Source organism: Candoia aspera, chromosome 6, assembly GCF_035149785.1.
Source record: "Candoia aspera isolate rCanAsp1 chromosome 6, rCanAsp1.hap2, whole genome shotgun sequence".
In the NCBI taxonomy this organism is placed as follows: domain Eukaryota; kingdom Metazoa; phylum Chordata; class Lepidosauria; order Squamata; family Boidae; genus Candoia; species Candoia aspera.
Genome location: NC_086158.1, coordinates 9,048,808 through 9,068,772, shown reverse-complemented (window position 1 = coordinate 9,068,772; position 19,965 = coordinate 9,048,808). Strand labels below are relative to the sequence as shown.

At 39.9% G+C, this 19,965-nt stretch overlaps 1 protein-coding gene across 3 annotated transcripts in view; it reads left to right on the top strand.

Moving 5' to 3' along the window:
• The first annotated feature begins 356 nt into the window (after positions 1–356).
• ATP11B (ATPase phospholipid transporting 11B (putative)) overlaps positions 357–19,965 on the top strand; it is a 99,929-nt gene continuing 80,320 nt past the window's right edge. For all 3 annotated transcript variants that reach the window (XM_063306399.1, XM_063306400.1, XM_063306398.1), the window contains exon 1: positions 357–687. In XM_063306399.1, coding sequence (XP_063162469.1) covers positions 661–687 — 27 coding nt within the window. In that variant the 5' untranslated portion in view covers positions 357–660. The remainder of the gene's footprint in view (positions 688–19,965) is intronic.

Genomic DNA, 19,965 nt, shown 5'->3' with positions numbered 1-19,965 from the left:
CCACCACCCAGCAGCTCTCCCTTAAGAGCACCCTAAAGCGGCACAGTCCCGCCATTCCCCAAAAGATTCCCCCCACCAAAGCAGCCCTTCCTGAAGTGCAAAGCCCACAGCGGCAGCGTTCCCCGCTCCCCAAACGACTCCCCCACCCCCAGAGCCAGCCTGCTCTGCCACGTGCCTGGGCGAGGCCTCCGTCTCCTCCCCGCCTTCTTTTCCCACATCTTGCCCCACCGGCTCCCGCCGCCAACCCTGGACGCTGCCGATTGGCGGCTCTGTTATTCCCCGCCCTTCCGTCACTTCCTGGGCTCTGGGGCCGGGGGGGGGCAGACCCTTAGTGACAGGCAGGCGGGCGGGGAAGGTGCGCGCGGGCTGCATGATGGCGGGCGGCTCGCAGCCGCGGCAGCTCCGAGCTTTCGTGTGGCGGCGGCGGCGGCCGCTGCAGGCGCCGGGACTTCCGCGTCGCCGCTAAGGGGAAGAAGCGCTCGGCCTCTGCGCGGATGGGGAGCGGCGGTTGCGAAAGAGGGCGGCGGCCTCCTCCTCCGCAGCCGCCGCCGCGCCGGGGTTTCTGACGGGGCGCCTCTCTTCTCGGGTCGGGACGGAAAGGGAGCCTCGCCCGCCGCAGCAGGAGGCTGGGAGCCACCGACCCGCCCGCCGGACGAGGGGATGTTGCGCTGGATCCGGCAGCAGCTGGTAGGTGGATCGGGGCGACCTTCCAGTGGGGAGAGGGGCCGCGGGGGGGCCCTCCCCTCCCCTCCCCTCCCCTCCCCTCAACTTTCTCCCCCGCCTTCGGAGGGGCCCCCTCGGGCGTTTCCGGCGGGGCAGCCCTGGGGTCGCGCGCCCTCCCGCGGAGCACCTGCCTGGCCCCTCAGGCGCCGAGCACGTGCCCCCGCCGCGCCTGGAGGGGTCCGCGGCAGACTTCGCCTCCGTTTTTCCCCCTGTCGCTCCGACACGAACGGCCCGGCGCCGCGAGAAGAGGCTCCCTCGCTTCAAAAGGGTGCCTCGCCGCGGGGGGCGCCCGGCAAGGAGGTTGCGGGGTGACCGGCGTTGGTTCTGGGTTCAGGGGTCTCGACGACCGTGATAATTTCATCTGCTCTTTCTGAAGTTTTTCGTTGTCTCCCCGCGGGTGTAATCCCTTGGCTTCCACGCAAAGCCTTTTTTGTTTTTTTGTACTGTTTAGAGGTGGCAGGTGAGTGAAAGAGGTTGTGCTCATAATTAGCAGAAAGTTAAGTTGGGAGCAGCTGGGTTTCTGGGAGGAGAAGGAAGTTGCCAAGCTAATGGCCAGCTGAGACCTTTCCTCTTGAAGGTGTTTACCCAAAGTGCAGTTGATTTACAGTGCCATAGTACAGCATAGTGTCAAAATAGCACTCTTCAACCTTCTGCTGCTTTAATGGGGGTTGGCGCCACATCTGTGATTTCTAGGCTCTGTTACAGTTCCCCCCCCCACAAAGATATTAGAATTAAAATTAAGATTTGTTCTAGGTGTGTGCTGTGCTAATTAATGACCGTAGCGGACTTTAAAATCCTGAATGGCTTCTTTTCAAGGCTTCCCTTGGAAACAGCTACCGTTTGTCATGAAGCAACACATTTTAAATACAGGTTTGGAATAAAAGTGGGCTGATCTGCAGGGAAAAAATGTAATCTTTTCCTCTTGGCTGTCTCTTTCTGAAGAGACAAAATGTTGTTTGATTTATCTTTAGCTTTAACTCCCAGCTCCATCTCACTTCCTAAGGCCTAGAAAACGTTTATAACATAAGAGAAATAATATGCAATTCAAAATTCAGCCACATCCTTCCTGCCTTTTAGAACAAATGTTAAAAAAACAACTTGAGACAAGTTTTTTAAAGAAGATTTGCAGATCCATTTAACAGTGTTGTAACACAAAATTCAGTAAATGAGTGTAAATTTGGAGCTCATTCACAGTAAAAGTAAATACCCATTGATATTAATTGTCTCTTTAGATCAATATTTCTCAAAGTGTGGTCCCCCAAGACCATCTCAGGGGTCCACAAAATCAAAATAATTTGCCAGCCTATGTTGAAAAATAATACAATATTTAAATCCCCTCAAACAATCATGAGAGGTAGTAGTGACAGTGAATGCATCAATTTTAATTTTTAATACAGTAAATATCGATAAATATAACCCATTCAAACAAAGGCTCTTTTGGAGCCCTCCATAATTTTTAAAAGCGGGAAGGGGTCCTGAGAGAAAAAAGTTTAAGAAACACTGCTTTAGTTCATCCATAAAATGAACAATATAATTTAATAATGCACCAGAAAGGTATAAATTACTACAACTGAATGAAGAAAAATGCTTCAAATAACTCAAGAAATGAGTCTAATCAGTTTTACTAGCTTTTTTATTTCAGCAGATTGCATTTACAATAGTGTTGTATGCTGTTGAGCTTTCATAGCAGAGTTAAACCTTATATATCCTACTCAGAGAAGGTTCATTATAGATAAATGAAAAACATTATACACTTGGAAACGACATTTGGTGATTTAACAGCTACTCCTGGAATGCTACTAGCAGTAATTTCATGGAGTCCTTTTCACAAATTAGCTATAGAGTATTTTGTTTGAAATGCAGCTAGCATTCATTTTTCTTGTAGGATAGATTGCTTTGTGTAGCATTGAAGCAAACTAGTTTTGGCATAATATGGTTTATCTTATCTGTGGGTAAGGGCTTTCTTTCCCCATGCAGCTTGCTAATTCACATGCGATAGATTCCACTTGATACATTGTAAGAGATAGTCTTATTTATATTTATTATCTTATTTATGCTTTTAGATTGTAATTTAGGTTTTTATATTTTTATTATTACTTTTATTGTAAACCGCCCAGAGTCCCCCGTTGGGGGAGATAGGGGGTGATACAAATTTAAATAAATAAATAAATTTTGTTTTCCATGTTTGATTAGAGCTGAGTAATGGATGTGTCTATTTGTATTTCACATTCCATATATGTTAATTACACTTGCTGATAGGATTTAACACTTTATAGCTCCCTAATACAATAATCTTGGAAGTTTCCCAGAAGGGTCAGACAAAAATGACAGAATATGAAACATGCTGGGTGTATAGTTTCCTCAATCTGATGCTCTCCAGATATGTTGGGGTACAAATTCTAAATTTCCAGTTAGCTGAGTTGTCTGAACATTTGTAGCCCCATCTTTTTTAAAGAGCACCTATCTGAGGAAGGCTGCTTAGCCTAATCTTAGGTGTTTGCTGTATCTCTGCATTCTTCAGTTTTGTTTGCTTTTTTCTCATCATTAGTTGAGCTCAGAACAGTAATTCATAAAAACATAAGTGGTAATTCTTGTAAAGTGTATTTCTTACTCTTTATAATGTATTCTAGAAAAGAAATTAACTTATTCTGATTACAAAAAAAATTGGCATATGCATTCTTCTTGCATTTATATACTGTTACATATGTTGGGCACTCTTTGTAGAAAGACTGTTTATGTCTCATTAATAAGAAACCCTGCTCTAGCAGGGGCTATTAGCCTAGGTATTTAACTGTATTAATTTTTTCCCCTTATATTACATTAGCCTAGGTATTAACTGAATGTGATCATTTATTATGACCAAAAAATTGCGATGTTTGTTTTAAATGAAAACTAACAGCTTTGTCTTTTGGTCACTGCATATGTTATACCAAACATATTGTATTTAAAGTGAGCATGTTACATTAGTTAAAATCTTACTTGCATTTTTCTGTCTTTGGGGTAAGGTCAGCTTTAGTATAATTATGGAATTCCTAGATACCTGTCAGCCTGCTTCAAGTACTTTAGTAAGATAGACCTAAAATGATGTTTTCTTTACAACAGAAAAAACTTTTACACATCATGTTTGCATATAACAGCCTTTTGAAGAAAACCTCCAAAAGCTGTTAACTGTGCTACAAGCTAATAGTTTAAAAACCAAAACGCTGAATTTCTGTGTGGAGCACAGATAAGGCTTTGCTCATGCTATGCAGGCTGGAGATGTGTTTTAGCAAACTGAACTACATGGATTTAAAAGCACTATTCAGTATATCATTCTTAGTTACCTGTGGATACAGTAAATATAGGTTTTATAAATTTGGTGCATTTTTTAGAATACTCAGATTTTTTCCCCCAAGGGAGAATTTCATTTGTCAGGATATTATATTTTTCAGTACTTAAATCACAATATTGATATATTCCATGCAATGAGAACCTTTTCTAAAAGATAAATATTTTAAATTATGCTTGCACCTGTATCTACTGTGAAAAACGGTTGTGTGCTGTGGTAAAGGTGTGAATATCATAAATATATTTAAATGCCTCTTTGCAGATTACTGTCAGGATTTATTTTACTTAGTTTTTCATTTTTGCCATTTGCACAAACATTGCATATAGTTTTCAGTTTGTGCATAGTTTTTCAAACAATTGTTCAAGTTGTGAACTGCACTGAATTCAGAAGGGGCCAGATTCCAGTTTGCACGTATGTTTCAGTTCCTCTAGAAGTCTAACAAATACAACTATGGTAAATTCATGTAAGAATTCTGCTTAAAACGATTTCTTAGTCATCTATACAGAATGTTCAATGTGTCATGGAAGTAGGAGGGCATTAAGGTAGATGTCTTTAGAATGGTGAGGGCCATCAAGGCTGTTCTTTATCACAATGCCGCCATTGTATTGTGAACTTTTTCAAGGGCTGTTTCGTCTGTGACCTCTTCGTTTTGTAACAGTAGACAAGCTACCATATTGTAGTTCTAGTGAAATCACAACAAACTGAGATTAAATTTACAAAAGTCAGTGTAATGTGGTCAAGTGGACAACAGATGTCAAATTCCCAGTCTAGCCTACAGCCTTGGGGCTTCCTGGTGGTTGTTTCCCATCCAAGTATTAACCAAGAGCAATCCTGCTTGGGGGGGGGTTTCCCCCCAAGATTAGCTAAGGTCAGCTAGGTGCTGGCTGATACTTAAAGCAAGTAAACTTTTTAGTTCTAGCCAATCCTAGACATGTTTGGAGACCAAACACTAAATGTCAAATAGTCTGTTACAACTGATTGGAAGGATAGTATGTATTCTAGAAATATCAGGACAGGATACCCACTGCAGCCAAGGGCTGTTCCACTGCCTCCCACGACAGCCAACAGTCCTGGCAGTAGTACTGTTTCAGGCACTGTGAGTCTGCCAGAGGGTGGCTGTCTCTAATGTCAGAGAAAAGTATCAGCACTGTACATCCTCAATCTCTGCATCCTTTATGTTACGTTGCTGGGTCACTTTTTTTCATTTTTCATATTTATATAGCCACCCATCTCACAAACAAGCAACTCTGGGCTGTGTAAAGAGCTGAAAACAATCAATAAATACAGGTAGTCTTCGTTTAACGACCACAGTTGGGACCCAAATTTCGATTGCTGAGCGAAGTGGTCATTAAACAAATCCAACCCGATTTTATGAAATCTTTTGAGGCGGTTGTAAAGCAAATCACTGCAGTCGTTAAGCGAACCACGTGGTTGTTAAGCAAATCATGTGGTTCCCCGTTGATTTTGCTTGCCAGGAGCCAGCCAGGAAGATCGAAAATGGCGATCACATGACCACAGGATGTTGTGGCAGTCATAAATGCGAATGGGTTGCCAAGTGCCCAAATCATGATCATGTGACTGTGGAGACACTGCGACAGTCATAAGTGTGAGTACTGGTCGTAAGTTGGTTTTTCAGCACTGTTGTAAGTCTTAACCTTCACTAAATGAACGGTTGTTAAGTGAGGACTACCTGTACATTAAAATATTAAAACACAACTGAAACAAAGAATAAAAGATGAAGGGATGTTAAAAATAAGGGAGCCACCTCACTAGTTCACCCATCTCCTGGGATCCCCAGGCCTGCTGGCATAACCAAGTTTGCTGGACCTCTGGAAGCTCAACAGTGCCAAGGACAACCTCACCTCGGGGGAGAAGGTTCCACAACACAGGGGCCACTGCAGAAAAGGCCCGCCACCTAGGGCCCGCCAAATATAGCTCCCTAGCCCGTAACATATCCCTTTTTATATTTCAATATTGTATATCTTTAATGTTATATGGTTGGGGAGGTTATTTGTTTATGCTGTAAACTCTAGAGTTGGGTGGCCTTATAAATCTTGTTAATAATAAATCCTTTGACAGTTTTTGTCAGCACAGTACAACTCTGTCTGGATTATGCACACAGTGGGTTAATAACAGAATTGCCGAGAGTATGAAAGTTAAGTTATGAATTTTTAATGATGAAAATTTGAATGAATAGCAAATGATCAGGATGGAACTAATTATTTTTTAAACCAATTTAAAGAATAAACTTCCAAATTATTTTATCTAGCATAAGCACAAGCATTCCTTGTACGTTCCTCCATCAATATATTAAACAATCAAGGGGCATTACATATCCTTGTCTTGCTCCTTGCTCAGTAATAAACCAATTCATTATTATTACACGCTCTTCAAACATACCCAGCTTTTATTGCATTCAGCAACTGGCCTTCAATTCCATATTCACAAAAAAACATTCCATAATTCAAGCTATCCACATTGTTACATGCTTTTTCTAAATCAGCGGAAGTACACAAACCCCTTGTTTATTCCTTTTCAGCCAAGTCCAGAACCATTTTTAATTCCTTTAAAATTGTTCCTTAGCCTCATTCCAGTGTCCTTTTCTCTGTATACAAATCATCTTTCATCCTCATTTTTGCAGCAGTCATTCTTACATACATTTTTTCTACCTCATTCGCTTAATCGTTCTACTAAGCATCCTTTTTTATGCTTCCCCATTAGTGTAACTGTGAACACTTCTGTGGTAATATAATTCATTCATTCTTCTAAGCAGCTTCCATTTCCTCTTTCGATATGTCCACTTAACATTCATGCTGTTGTCAGATTCAGCTACTAATACTTCCTCATATGGGAATTTACTTTTCCTCCAGCCATTCTGCTTTCACTCTTAATTTTTTTTAAACATCTCTTTTCTCCCATGTCTGTATTTACTCAAGAGTCACTCTTGACAGTACCAAATAATGATCTATCAGAACTTATCATCACTCTTGTATCCTTCACTAATTCTAACATTCTGTCCTTACAAACAATTCATGTTTTCATTGTATAAATATGAATAAGGCATATTTGAAACAGACCTCTCTTTAAACAGATAGTTACCACTTTCATTCATGCTTGTGCCTGTAAATGGCCAAATAACTCTCTGTATTTTCTCGTTTTGTTCCCACCAATCCATACATGACACCTAAATTGTTCAGAATGTTGCATAATTTTTCCCCAGATTTATCTGTAGTTCTTCCATTTTCACCATTCATTGGAGTGTAACATGCAGGTATCAACCACTTGCAAATGCCTAGTTTCATATGCAACTGCAACAATCTAGATGATACCAAATCATATTTTTGTGATAACAATTTTAATCATTTCATATTAAACATACACTTCCGGTGTATGTTCAACTCCATATGATCAGCCCACCTTCATAGAGATATATTGCATTCTTTTTCCTATTTTCATGGACATACAACATACCTGCCTGTGTTTCATTTCATTTGTTAATGTATGTTCTTTGCTATTTACTCCTTCCGTTCCATGGTTGTCACAGATAGGCCCAGAGTTATTGATCTCTGCTGCCTATCATGAATTTGATCAACATATTTTTTTCATATACCCTTTATTAAAATTGAGAAGATGTAGGTCACAGTCATGCCACATGCAGCATTCCTTGCTAACAGTAAGGTCAGTGGTGGTCAGTTTGGGCACATTTTGGCTAATATGTCACAAGAGCAACTAAAGCCCAACTTTGCCCCAAGCACACTTAACTCTGTTCTGTGCGGGCTAGGCTCTCTAATCTAGAAACTACTCTTGCAAGTCAGCACACCATTGCCTGTGTCCCACCAACCAGGAAGAACATGCAATATACAGGCACATACTTGGGATACAGAAAAGAATTGCCAAGGTGTGTGTGTATACACAGATACACGCATACATACACAAATAACAAACTATCCTGGAAAAAAAACAGTTGTACTATTCTCTGAAAGATTAAATCAAAAATTACCCTTTGCAGTACAATGGAAGCAACGGTAACCCTTGATTTAATCTTTCACAGAACAACGCGACTCAGTTTCTTTTCAAGTAATGTTCTGTCATAATATCTATATAGAATAAGACGCGCTGAGTTGAAGTTAGCATGCAGCAGGATCTTCCAGCTGTAATCCTGCATTATAGACAGGATTTTCTGTTCAGTAGGAGTAGTAAGCAAGAGGAAATGAGCTATATGCAGTTAGGATTCTTTCATAGATGTATACTATGGATTTGTCTGAGCTGCTGTTTCTCCTTGCTCCTATGTGTACTGTATATGCTTATGTTTGTGTGCATGGGTGTGTGAATAACATCCTTGGGGCTGGCAGAATTCCTTATTTCCTTATTGCTTTTTCAATGCTAAACAGGTCCTTTGATTGTTAATACGTACAATAAATAACTCTTACCTTATCGTTGTTCTGGTACATTGATTCTGACAGAGAAGTAGCCTAACGTGGCTTGCAGCTCCGATGTTATAGAAGTGGAGTAAATCTTCCCATTTTTCCCTCTAGAGTAAAGCGCTGGGCCGGGGGCAGGGGAGGATGGAATTTATTTCTGAATGAAAAGCGTGGTGACAGCCTTCAAGACTGACCGACATACCCCCCATTGTGGGAGGTTGCAATAGTAGGATTATGGGGGAGAGTTTAAGGATCCCGTCATGAGAATGCCAGAGAGTCAACCCATCACATCCCAGTGTGTATGTGCGCAGGCCTGTACTCCATTACAGTGCACTGTTGCTGCCACATAATCATCCAGGGCTGGCAGAAACCACACACACCCCTTTCTATCTGGATTAAAACATCATTTTTCCTATCTGTCTCGGGCCAAAATTGCAATCTCTATAGTAATTTGAGGTAAAATACCAGAAAGCAAATAAATCCCCCAATCTACTCTTCTCTGTTCAATTTGAAATAGCAACTGTTACCTGAAATAATCCTAATATTCCCCAGAGCAGAACACACATGTATGCCTGTATTGAAATTAAACCTATAGCAGTTATTCTTTTTAATGCAGTGCATAAGACCAGCCTGAAGGGATTTTATGACCTAATACCATAATGGAGTCATAAAACAAGCATGAAAGATAATTGGAGAAGAGAACTGATATGATTTCAAGCATGATTTCAGCTCCTAAAACTTTAATAGAAAGGCTGGGAAAGAAGAAGTTATATTGTTTCAAAATCCAGTGGTAGGGAGCTTGTATTTCTTCTTCTTTTTTTTTTCCCCTCAGTAGACTGAGTCAGAATGGTCAACAATATCTGCACAAGTTTCCCATCCCTTTATACAATATAAATAACAGGGTTCACACAACATACTAAGGCAGAACCTATATGCAAACCAGCCTCTACATTGCCACTGAGTTCCCCTGGAAGCTGATGTGGGTGTAGCAAATGAAATGCTAGTAGTGTTCAGATTCTTAGTTCCAAATTGCAGCCTTATCTGTAAGCATAAACAAGAAACTTTTAAGTCATAGTTCACCTTTTCTCCCTTGGAATAATAGCTACATTGTACCATTGAGAGGATAACTAAGAGATAAGGAGTGCTGTGTAAATGAAATAGTGTTGCTTATCAGCAGTGAGGGAGCCAGTTTATTCCACTGTTTGAGAGTTACATAACGGGCATAGGTACAGAAAAATCCTACAGGTCATATTGGAGCTGTTAGTAATATATAATAATAATATTAGACTAGTAAAACAGGTTTGAAATGTGTATTATCATCATCCTACCGTCCTCTATGAAGTTCAGCTAACAGATTTTGGATTATTCTACTTTTCTTTAATACAGAAAAACAACATGGATAAGATCAGGTTATTTACTTAATCCCTGTGAAGTAGTTTGAGAGCAACTGCCCAAGGCAATTTTGTGAGCTTTATAGCCTAAGGCAGTGTTTCTCAACCTTGGCAACTTTAAGTTGTGTGGACTTCGACTCCCAGGATTCCCCAGCCAGCATCTGGAATTGAAGTCCACACAGTTGCCGACGTTGAGAAACACTGGTCTAAGGTTTCTGAAAATTCAGTACTACTTCCGTGTTCGCCTTGGGGAAAAAAGACTTGCTGCAGTAGCTATACTATCCTTGAAATATACATATATAGTCACCCAGTGATTCAAATTGAAACCTGCAGTAATCCAGATTCTAAGTGTTGCTGGTTTATTTGCTTTTATCAGCATGCTGCTGTTTGGCTCTTTTTATAGGTGGGAGTGCTTGAACCATTAGTGGCTTGTGATTGTATGTAAATAGAAGACTTTGGCTTGTTGCTCTGCAAGCAGAATCATAGACTGGGTCCACAGGGTATTTTTAATTGTAATTATGTTGTTTATTAATAAACTGATTTCATTAGTTTTTTTTTCTTAGTGTAGCATAAATCCATCTGTTTGTGACTTCACCAGATTATGGTTCAAGCTATATGAACTCAGCTCTTTTCTTAAAGCAGTAAGAAAATACGGCTTATGACTCTGGCAAGAATTCTAGATTCACACAAACTGTGACACACAAACAACTTATTTTATCTCCAGGCTTTTTTATCTTCACCAAAAGACTAGCTGGGCTGATAGAGGCAAGACCATTCTCTCATCAGAATCTAGAATCAATTTCCACAGCAATTCGCAGTTAAAGAGCAGACATACTAAAAAATATCAGATTGGGTCAGAAGAAACTGCATATTACCTGTACCTCAGCTTTCAGCAGTTACTCCTTATATGTTTACTTCTGAAAGAAGTAGGAGAGGGAAGGACTTGTTACTATTTCAACTTTTGCTGAACAATAAAAGGAAGGCTTTATCAAAACCTATGGAGCTGTTGGGTGTTAAAAGGTAGGTTGGGTGTCTTGGTTAATCTGAGAAGAAATTGCTGTATAGTTAGGGCTGAATTATACCTGACACCAAAGTAATAAATCCCATCTAGTAAAAAGCAAAGAAGCAAAACTGACTTTCTGTCTTGCTGCATTTCCTGCATTCCTTTAATAGATTAATAGACAAGTGCATGTTCAGTAAACACACTCACAGTTAGTGTGTTCATTGAACAAGAATGCATACTGACTACTTGTTATAATGAAATACGCTCTTTAGAAACAAACTGCAGCATTTGTAGAATCTACGAACGTAATCCAAATATTTGTTATTTTGAAACCTGTAAAACTATATTTCTTGGGTAACAAAAGGCAGACTCTCTGACTTGTTTGTTCCATAAATATTAATTTAAAATATTTTTCCCAGGTCTTAGATGATATATAGCAATCTGGGACTGACGGAGCAGTGAAAGCCCTGGAAATTGAATTCCAAAAAGTTTTCAAGTCTTTATACAAAGAAGCATTTATTAATAACAGGAATATCTCTCTGTTTTCTGTTTCTTCTGACTTATTAGTATCTTATAATTTTTCTTCATTTCATAATATCTTAAGGGGGGCTGTTTTAAATTAGACCTTCTGTATGCTAAATATAGAGCTCTTAATTTTTTCTTAGCTGTGGCACAGTCTGCATCAAACCAACTGGAAGTAATACTCAATTGAGTATTTCTTTGATTAGATGCAGTGGATGCTCCAGATACTAGAGTACGTACATACATATATGTATTCCAATTCTGTCCAAATATGTTTAATTTGGAGTAGTGTTTTAACTGGTAGAAGATAAATATTTATAATTATTAAATCAAAATGCTTTAATTTGAATTGGATTGTACTAGCATGTTGTCCATAATACTCTACTAAGGTAGTCTCTGCCTTTAAAGCACTTGAGACAAGGATTGCTAAGCCTGTGTTATTATGCCCTTTCTCGGAATTCTAGAAGCCTTTACAACAAATGCAGTAAAGCCCTGAAAATGTAAATGATTGTGCACCCAGGTTTCCTGTAATAGAATAATATCAAAATTTCTTAAATATTGAAAGAAATATCATTACACTTATTAAACCAACCAGCAATATTCCAGGAACTTATTTTCAAAGTGGAGTGCTTAGGGCTATATTCTAAAAGTAGTGAGTCTTCAACATCAATGCAATTTAATAATCCTTCCTTGTTGAAAATAGAACAATGATTCCTACTCCTGGAATTACTTGCGGTGAGTTTTGGATGGACTTGGAGTCCCTTATAAAGGCCACTGGATTGTCTGGATTATCACCTAATTCATTGGCCTTGAGGTATCTCATTTGTTGTCAATTTGAAGCAGACTCAATATTAGGTCTATTCTCCAATCTCTTTGGTTCTCTTGTAGCATTTGCTTCCATGTCAGGGGCAAGTATTACATTATTACATTTTGTTGCTTGATTTGCTTGGCTAATTATTTTCCCTGATGGTTTGACTGGCTGGTCTTTAGGTTTGCAGGGTTGATGTACAGTTGGCTGTATTTTATAAAAACAAGATACTATGATAGATTTTTTATAAATTTATTTATTGTTTAAATTTATATCACCACTCATCTCTCCCAACGGGGGACTCTGTGCGGTTTACAATAAGAGTAATAATAAAAACATATAAACCTCAGTTACAATCTAAGAACATAAATAAGATAAATGGAATCTTTGAGATCGAAAATACTATCTGCCATTTTTGTTGTTTTGAATGTAACAGTTGCTCTTGGTTTAAAATAGTTAAAAAATAGGTACTCAACCTTACTAATCATATTCATAGTAACTGATGGAATTAAGTGTTGGATCAATTAAAAAAAGGCAATTTCCATTCCAATTGAGATAACATTCCTATAGGTTTTGAATAATTTGCAAAAATGTGAACAGCTCAGTCCATGCCCACTAGTTTCTCATATGAGTAGGCGTGGATAGCAAGTCATGGATAGCTTGGTCCGTAAAGGTAGTCCTCGCTTAATGACCATTCGCTTAGTGATGGTTCAGACATTTGACAATGCTGAAAAACTGATTTGTGACCGGTCCTCACACTTAACAACTGTCACAGCAGTCACATGATCACAATTCAGGCTCTTGGCAACTGGTTTGCATTTATAACCATCACAGCATCCCATGGTCACATGATTGATATTTTCGACCTTCCCAGCCAGCTTCTGGCAAGCAGAATCAATGGGGAACCACATGATTCACTTAACAACCATATGGTTCAATTAACGCCGCAGTGATTTGCTTCAGCACCACCACAAAAACTTGTAAAATCAGGTCAGATTCGCTTAATAACTGCTTTGCTTAGCAATCAAAATTCTGGTCTCAGTTGTGGTTGTTAAGTGAGAACTACGTGTGGTGTGTTTAATGCAAAGGTGTACAATTTCTTTTGAGTCTGAGGGCCACAATTGGGTATTCAGTGGCATCATTTAGTACAGTTAATTTAGTAGAACTAGGTTGAAGACATGGCAGGGGCAAGGAAATACATTAAATATATACATGCCTAATATATTTAAGAATTTTGAACTCATGGGGGAAATACACTCATAATTTTGGGGGTAGTAAGTTGGGCATGTTCTGCAAAACATCTACCCTGAGAGGAACAAGCCAGTGTCTCTGTTAGCTAAATAAACTTACAGCAGAATATCAATAGATATGCCTCTTTTCATGAAAACTGACCCAGTTAGTCAGGAATATTTATGTAATTGGAAGCTAAGTCCTATACATAGTCATTTGGAAGGGAGTCCAACTGAACAAGATAAGACTTACATTCTAGCATCTAGAAACTTAATTAAGATATGGTTATTACTGGATTTTCGAGATAATCCTAGAATATGTAGGATGGTGTTTCTTGGTTTCTGTAGCTATTATTTGGTCATTCCTCAATCTTTTAGGAAGGGCACTATAATAATAACACACAGCCTATTACGCTGTTTAAAGAATGTTCTAAGTGGTAAGGTGTGATCGTTGGCATAGAAAAGTAGCTGCTATTTCTGCGTGTACAACATACTGATGATTCAGTTTTAATAATTATGGTTTACTGAAATTTCAGAGGTTGTGTATGTGTGATTTTAAATGTGACTTGTTCGTTCTGGACAAAGACAGGCAGCCTGATCTTAACAATGATGAGTGCCTGTTTGAGACAATATTTTTATTCTCCATTTTTCAAATTGGAGACATAACTAGGACAACTTCTGTGCTGCCTGAAGAAAGAGAAAGTTTGAGGGAAAATTGAGATTGTTGGATCCATGGATTAAAATAACACTAGGTCGTGTAGGCTGGAAATTATAGTTGAAATCCAATGTAGTTGAGGGCTGGTGCGGATTATGCTCAATTCCTGATTTGAGGTCCATGAGTGCAAGTTCTGGTGTTTGATTCTAACAATGAATGGCCAAATGGCCTCTTGAAAGCCTAGAATCTGGACAAGGCTGCATTCTCATTTGTTCATTGATTGTAAGGAGATGTATCACGTATGTTCAGTTGTCTTGGCTGGTAGAGCTGTGTTCCACAAGGGAGCAATTAGGAATTTGTTGGATGGATTAGAAAAATCAAAGATCTTGTATAACCTCCATCTTTTGGGAACAGTTTCTGCATCTACCTTTGCTTTAAAATTCACTCATGTGATGATATTGGCTGTACTTCTAACCTTTCTAGAAGTGTGACTAAATATTTAGTGCTATAGCTATTGTATTGCGGTTTTCCTGTTCTTCCTCCAGAATGTCATGTGACATTCAAGCCTCCATATTGTGGTTTTTCTAAATATGAGCACTTTCTATAATGTTATGCCAGTCTTACTTTTTCTGTCACAGGTATTTGAACATAGAATTGTCACGGAGTTTATTTTTGAAATTCCTAGTAACTTCCTAAGATTTTCCTGTTGATGTCTAGCAATCCACAGATGGCAGTCTTTTTCTCAGTTGGAGATTTTGGCATTGTTGCATCATTTATGTGGAACAGATGGCGAGCCTCTGACTATGGATGATGTACAGATAGACCTGGCTTGGCTCCATCGATTTGCAGCGGCCTCTGATCCCTGGAGCTTCAGAGTAACATGTAATTGAAGCTTTACATCTAGCAGAATCATTTGAGAATCAAGCTGCTTTATATCAACTGCTGAAACACACATTTCACATTGTCATGTGTTTGAACAAATGGGTGATGATGGTTTGAAGGGAGTTATTTTTGTATCTGATACTGTTGTTATTAATGTAATAAAATTGCTTACATGGAATTTCCCTTTACTTGGCGTTCAAAACAGCAACCCTATGAGGTAGGATAATATGGAATGACACAAATTATCCTGTGAGCTGCTTTGGCTGAGAGTCATCCTGAATTTGGGAGTCCCTTGTCTTATTCAAACACCTTCACTATTACATCACACTGACACTCAAGTGGATCCTTTGCTTGGATTATGTTCCAAACGTTCAGTCTTAAATCTATTTTCATGTTACTTCTGAAGTGAACGTCATTTTAGAAAACTTTGTCTATTGCCACCTTTCTGGATAACCCAGAACTAGACCATTTAGAACAACAGGAATAGCAATATTAGATATACTTCCTTGTTTGGCTTCTACAACAAAGCAAGGTGTACATTTGAAAAATGAAATGAAAATATCTGGAAAAAATGACATTTATATACAAACACTACTGCCCCTTCAGCTCTGCAGTCCCAGGATAGCTGACGCTGAGAGCCAGTTCTACAGTGTAAGAAAACACATTCACATTGGACCTGTGAAACAATAGCATCAGTGATGTCTTTGTAGCCTAGATAAAATAGATGATTTACGGATTTTATTCGATGAGTTTCAAGATAAAAATGCACCTGTGGTAATTCATCCAGACACGTTCTCAGTGGATTTGGCTCCATCTGGGCTTTGGGAATGTGCCCAAGAGAATGTCCTCTGTTATATCACTTATACTGTGTAATGTGAAGCTGAAAGTAAAGCTGTTCTCCCACCTGGTACTTTTGGGTCTGTAGGTAAATTTATCAAGATCATCAGTTTTCTAAAGGCATCCCAAAATTCAGCACACAAATACTGCAACTGAAGAGCTACACCTTCAGCAATAATTTATTCTAGGTTTGGGTAACTTCCAGCTGTTGATCTTACACTCCTTCAAAATATCTTTTAGACCCGTTTACAGTAAATACCTGGGTGTGGTACAATTTTTTACCTTACCAGATGCATACTTCGCATTTTTTATCAGTCAAGTTGAAGCTCAAAATGTTTATCTAGAGCTGTTCATAGTACTAATGTCTTGTGAGTCAGAAACAATCGCATCTTAAATTTCCTCATGGGTGAACTCTTTCCAATGTGGTCCAGCTCATTTTCAGAATAAACTCTTAAGAGTTTGGAGGTTCAGGGAGAATTGACATCTGAATAAATATAACTTCTAAAAATTCAGCATTAGTGTACTGTGCTTTCCATTGATATCCCTTTCACCTCATGGTGCTCTGGGCAGCTTCTAACAATCTCAATTAAAATAACATTAGAATTTCAAACAGTAAAGTAATTCTAAAGATTAAGGTATTTTTATTAACATTATAAGAATTAAAGCCAAATTTGATAAGGCCACTCAGGTTTCAGGAAATGCCAAAGTAAATAGGTAGTCTTCAGCTGTTTTCTAAGAATCCAAAATGAGGGAACCATGCCTTAGTTCTATTGGACATTTGTTCTGAAGGTCTAGTGTTGGCAGAAGGCCCCCCAAAGCTATGTGTCCTAATAACCTCTCACACAGGAAGGACTGTCGGTAAGCTTTCCTGAGCAGGTCTCAGATTGTGATGTGGTAAGTATTGGGTGAGGAGATTTCTCAAATATTCAGGTCTAGCGACTTTTAGGGATTTATTGGTAAGTATCAGTATCTCAGGTGAGGCCCAGTATGCTATTGATGAGCCAGTTCGGGGGTGTGGTTAAGGCATCAGGCTAGAAACCGGGAGACCATGAGTTCTAGTCCCACCTGAAGCACAAAGCCAGCTGGGTGACCTCAGGCCAGTCACTTTCTCTCAGCCCTAGGAAGGAGGCAATGGCAAACCACTTCTGAAAATACCTTGTGTCCTAACAGCCAGGAACCACACTGAGACAAGGAATAGGTCTCTAGTGTTTTATTACTGCTACATAACAGAAAATCCTAACAAACTGAAGAAGCATGGGAAAAACCCAGACATATAAACCCCAGAGACTAAGGCGGGCCCAATCTGTGTCTCTTTGAATGGCTACCTAATTCCTCAGTACTACGCATGCGCTTTACAGCCTGGATGGGAGCCCCCTGCTCGCCATCCTTACTCATGACACCTTGTCAAGAAAACTGCAGGGACTTGTCCAGGCAGTCTCAGAGAATTGGGCATGATTGAACAGATCGGGGGGGGGGGGAATGCCATTGACAGTCAATGCAGCACTCACAGAATAAGATAATATACACCTGTTTTCTAAACCCAAGTACTATCCTGTTGTAGTGTTCTGCTCCAGCTGTAATCTCTAGATTGCCAAGAGTAGCCCCACATTCAGTGCATTGCAATAATTATTAGTATATTTCTCAGTAGCTGAAACTGTGATAGATGCTGTAGAGATCGATCTATCTATGGTAGATTTCAGTAATGCTGCTGGTTCTTGGGAAGGAGGGAGTACATTCCAAGGAGGGGAGCAAGATTATAGAAAACATAGTCTGGGAAGCAATGGTGGGAAAACTAAGAAGTTCAGAATAGCCCCACCCTAGAGCTTTCACAAGTTATTTCCCCTTAGGATAGGTACACTTGCTTTGGTCTGGCAAGATTTTGTCTATATGGTGTGAGCAAATAAAGATCTGAAGTTTGATTGGATTGATTCTTCATTGTTCTTGGGCTGGGCCTGACACTATCATATGTGCCTCCAGCAACAATTTGCCGTCCAAGAGCCAAACTGCCAAATCACCTATTTGTTCTAGTAGGGGAACCCAGCAGTAGAAACAATTCCTGAATGTAAGATCTGTCCAACCAGACAGTTTCCTTCCCAGGATTGAGCTTCAGTTTGTTGGCCCTCATCTAGTCTGTCAAAGCCTATAAGCCCTGATTCTAGGGTTCCACTAGATTCTGATTCAGATGAACAGGATAGAGTTATATGTCATCTGCCCATGGGTGACATTGCACTCCAGAAATCTAGATCATCTCTTCTAGCAACTTATAGATATTAAATAGCATGGGTGACAAGACTGACCCCATGGAACCCCTCAGTATGATTGCAGTGGGTCTCAACATAAGTCACCCAGAGCTACTATTTGGGAATAGCCCTGCAGATAGAAATAGAAGCACTGTGCTTCTGATTCCTAACTCTGTGCTTCTGATTCTTAACTTATGTAGTCATCCCAGTAGGAGGCCAAAGTTCATGATATCAAAAACTGCAAAGAAATCAAGAAGGATCAGTAGATTGGCATTCCCCCATCTCTTACCTCATAACAGGGTATCAATGAGGGAAACCAAGGTAGGTCCTCTGCTGAAACCATCCCTAAAACTGGACTGCAATGGATGCAAAAAAATCAGTTTCATACAATAGTTGTTAAGCCATCATTCTTTCATAATTGTGCCCCAAATGGTGCTGTTAGTGATTGCACAGGAGTTCGGTAATACCTTCAGAATCACAGAGGTCGTCTTCAGGATAGGTAAAATCACTGACACCTTCAAGTCTTTTAGCATTACTCCCTTTCATAATGAAGTATTCATCAGTTTCTCAACCCACCCCAACATTCCTAATGGGCTTGCTTTGAAGGGGCAGGATAATGTAGGTGGTTGGGGGAATACCTGTGAAAAACCTCTTCAGTCAAGTGTCTGAAACTGATGTCACAGTGAATAATCAGTGTGCTGCCAACCTCTTCCAGATCTGCTTTTAATTTTCACACCCAGATCAGTATGAATTTGAGTGATTTTGCTCATAAAAGTACAACACAAAGTCATTGCATCACTTCTCCAGGCTGAGGCTCAACTGAACTGTCATACTTACACTGGTCAGATCCTTAAGTACTCAAAGAAGCTCTGCTACTGGTTCACTGGGGAAATAAGTGGAGGCAAAAAAAAGTCCTCTTTGCTTCTGAAATTGCTACAAGGTAGGCATCTCTCTCCTGCGCTTGGCAGTTTTGCTGCCAAGTCTTGGTACCATCTGTGCTCTAGTTGCTTCCCCCAGCATTTCATTTTTCTATGCTGCTCAGTAAATTAATGCAAGAGGAGAGAACTCTCAGGTATGAACCTGGGCCATCGCACTGTTCCATAGTGAGGCTAGAGTTTCAGTAGGAGTAACAGTTATACCCATTAGAAAACCCCCAAAGTATTCATAAATTACCTAAGTCTTCAGGAGTGAACCTTTCGACCTGGTCTCTCACTCCTGTAAAAGGGAGCAGCAGTCAACCCAAAATGTGAAATGCTTCGGATGTTACCTCCTTGCTTTGGTCATCTGTTCATTATCCTGCCATTCAGAAACAAAAACTAGATCTTTATCTGGCCTGTGTTTTGAGGTTCTTATGAACGGTGACAGTCCCGTGGTTAACATAACCTCATGGTTATGAAGCCTTGGTTATGTAATAGTCCATTTCCAGGATCCAAGGAACAAACTCCAAAGATTCTTAATGCTACCATGAAGGCTGTTGGACAATAAAATTGATGGTACATCATATCCCTGTCTGACCTTCTAACCCAGCACAAAGTACAGGTTCACACATATAGAATGGAAACTAATTGGTTTCCTAGTGAGAGAAATGGAATCCCCATGGATGACTGCAGCCCCCCTCCCTTTCCTCAGGTCTCACTGATCTACCTTAATTCTATGAAGCATACCTAGGTGAGCAATAGCCAGGTTACATCTGGGGCCACCCATCTCTTCTCCCCAAGACTCAGTGTTATAAACCAGTTCAATCCATTTGTTCTTAATGATATTGTGGATGTAAGATGTTTTATTGTGGATCATTCTGGCATTCAGCAACAGCATCAAGCAGAGAATTGACAAACTGATATGACTACCTGGATCTGTGCCAGTAAGATGAGGTAACCCAGTCCTAAGAACTACCCCAGATCCTATACCTCCTGTGTGTGGGAAATG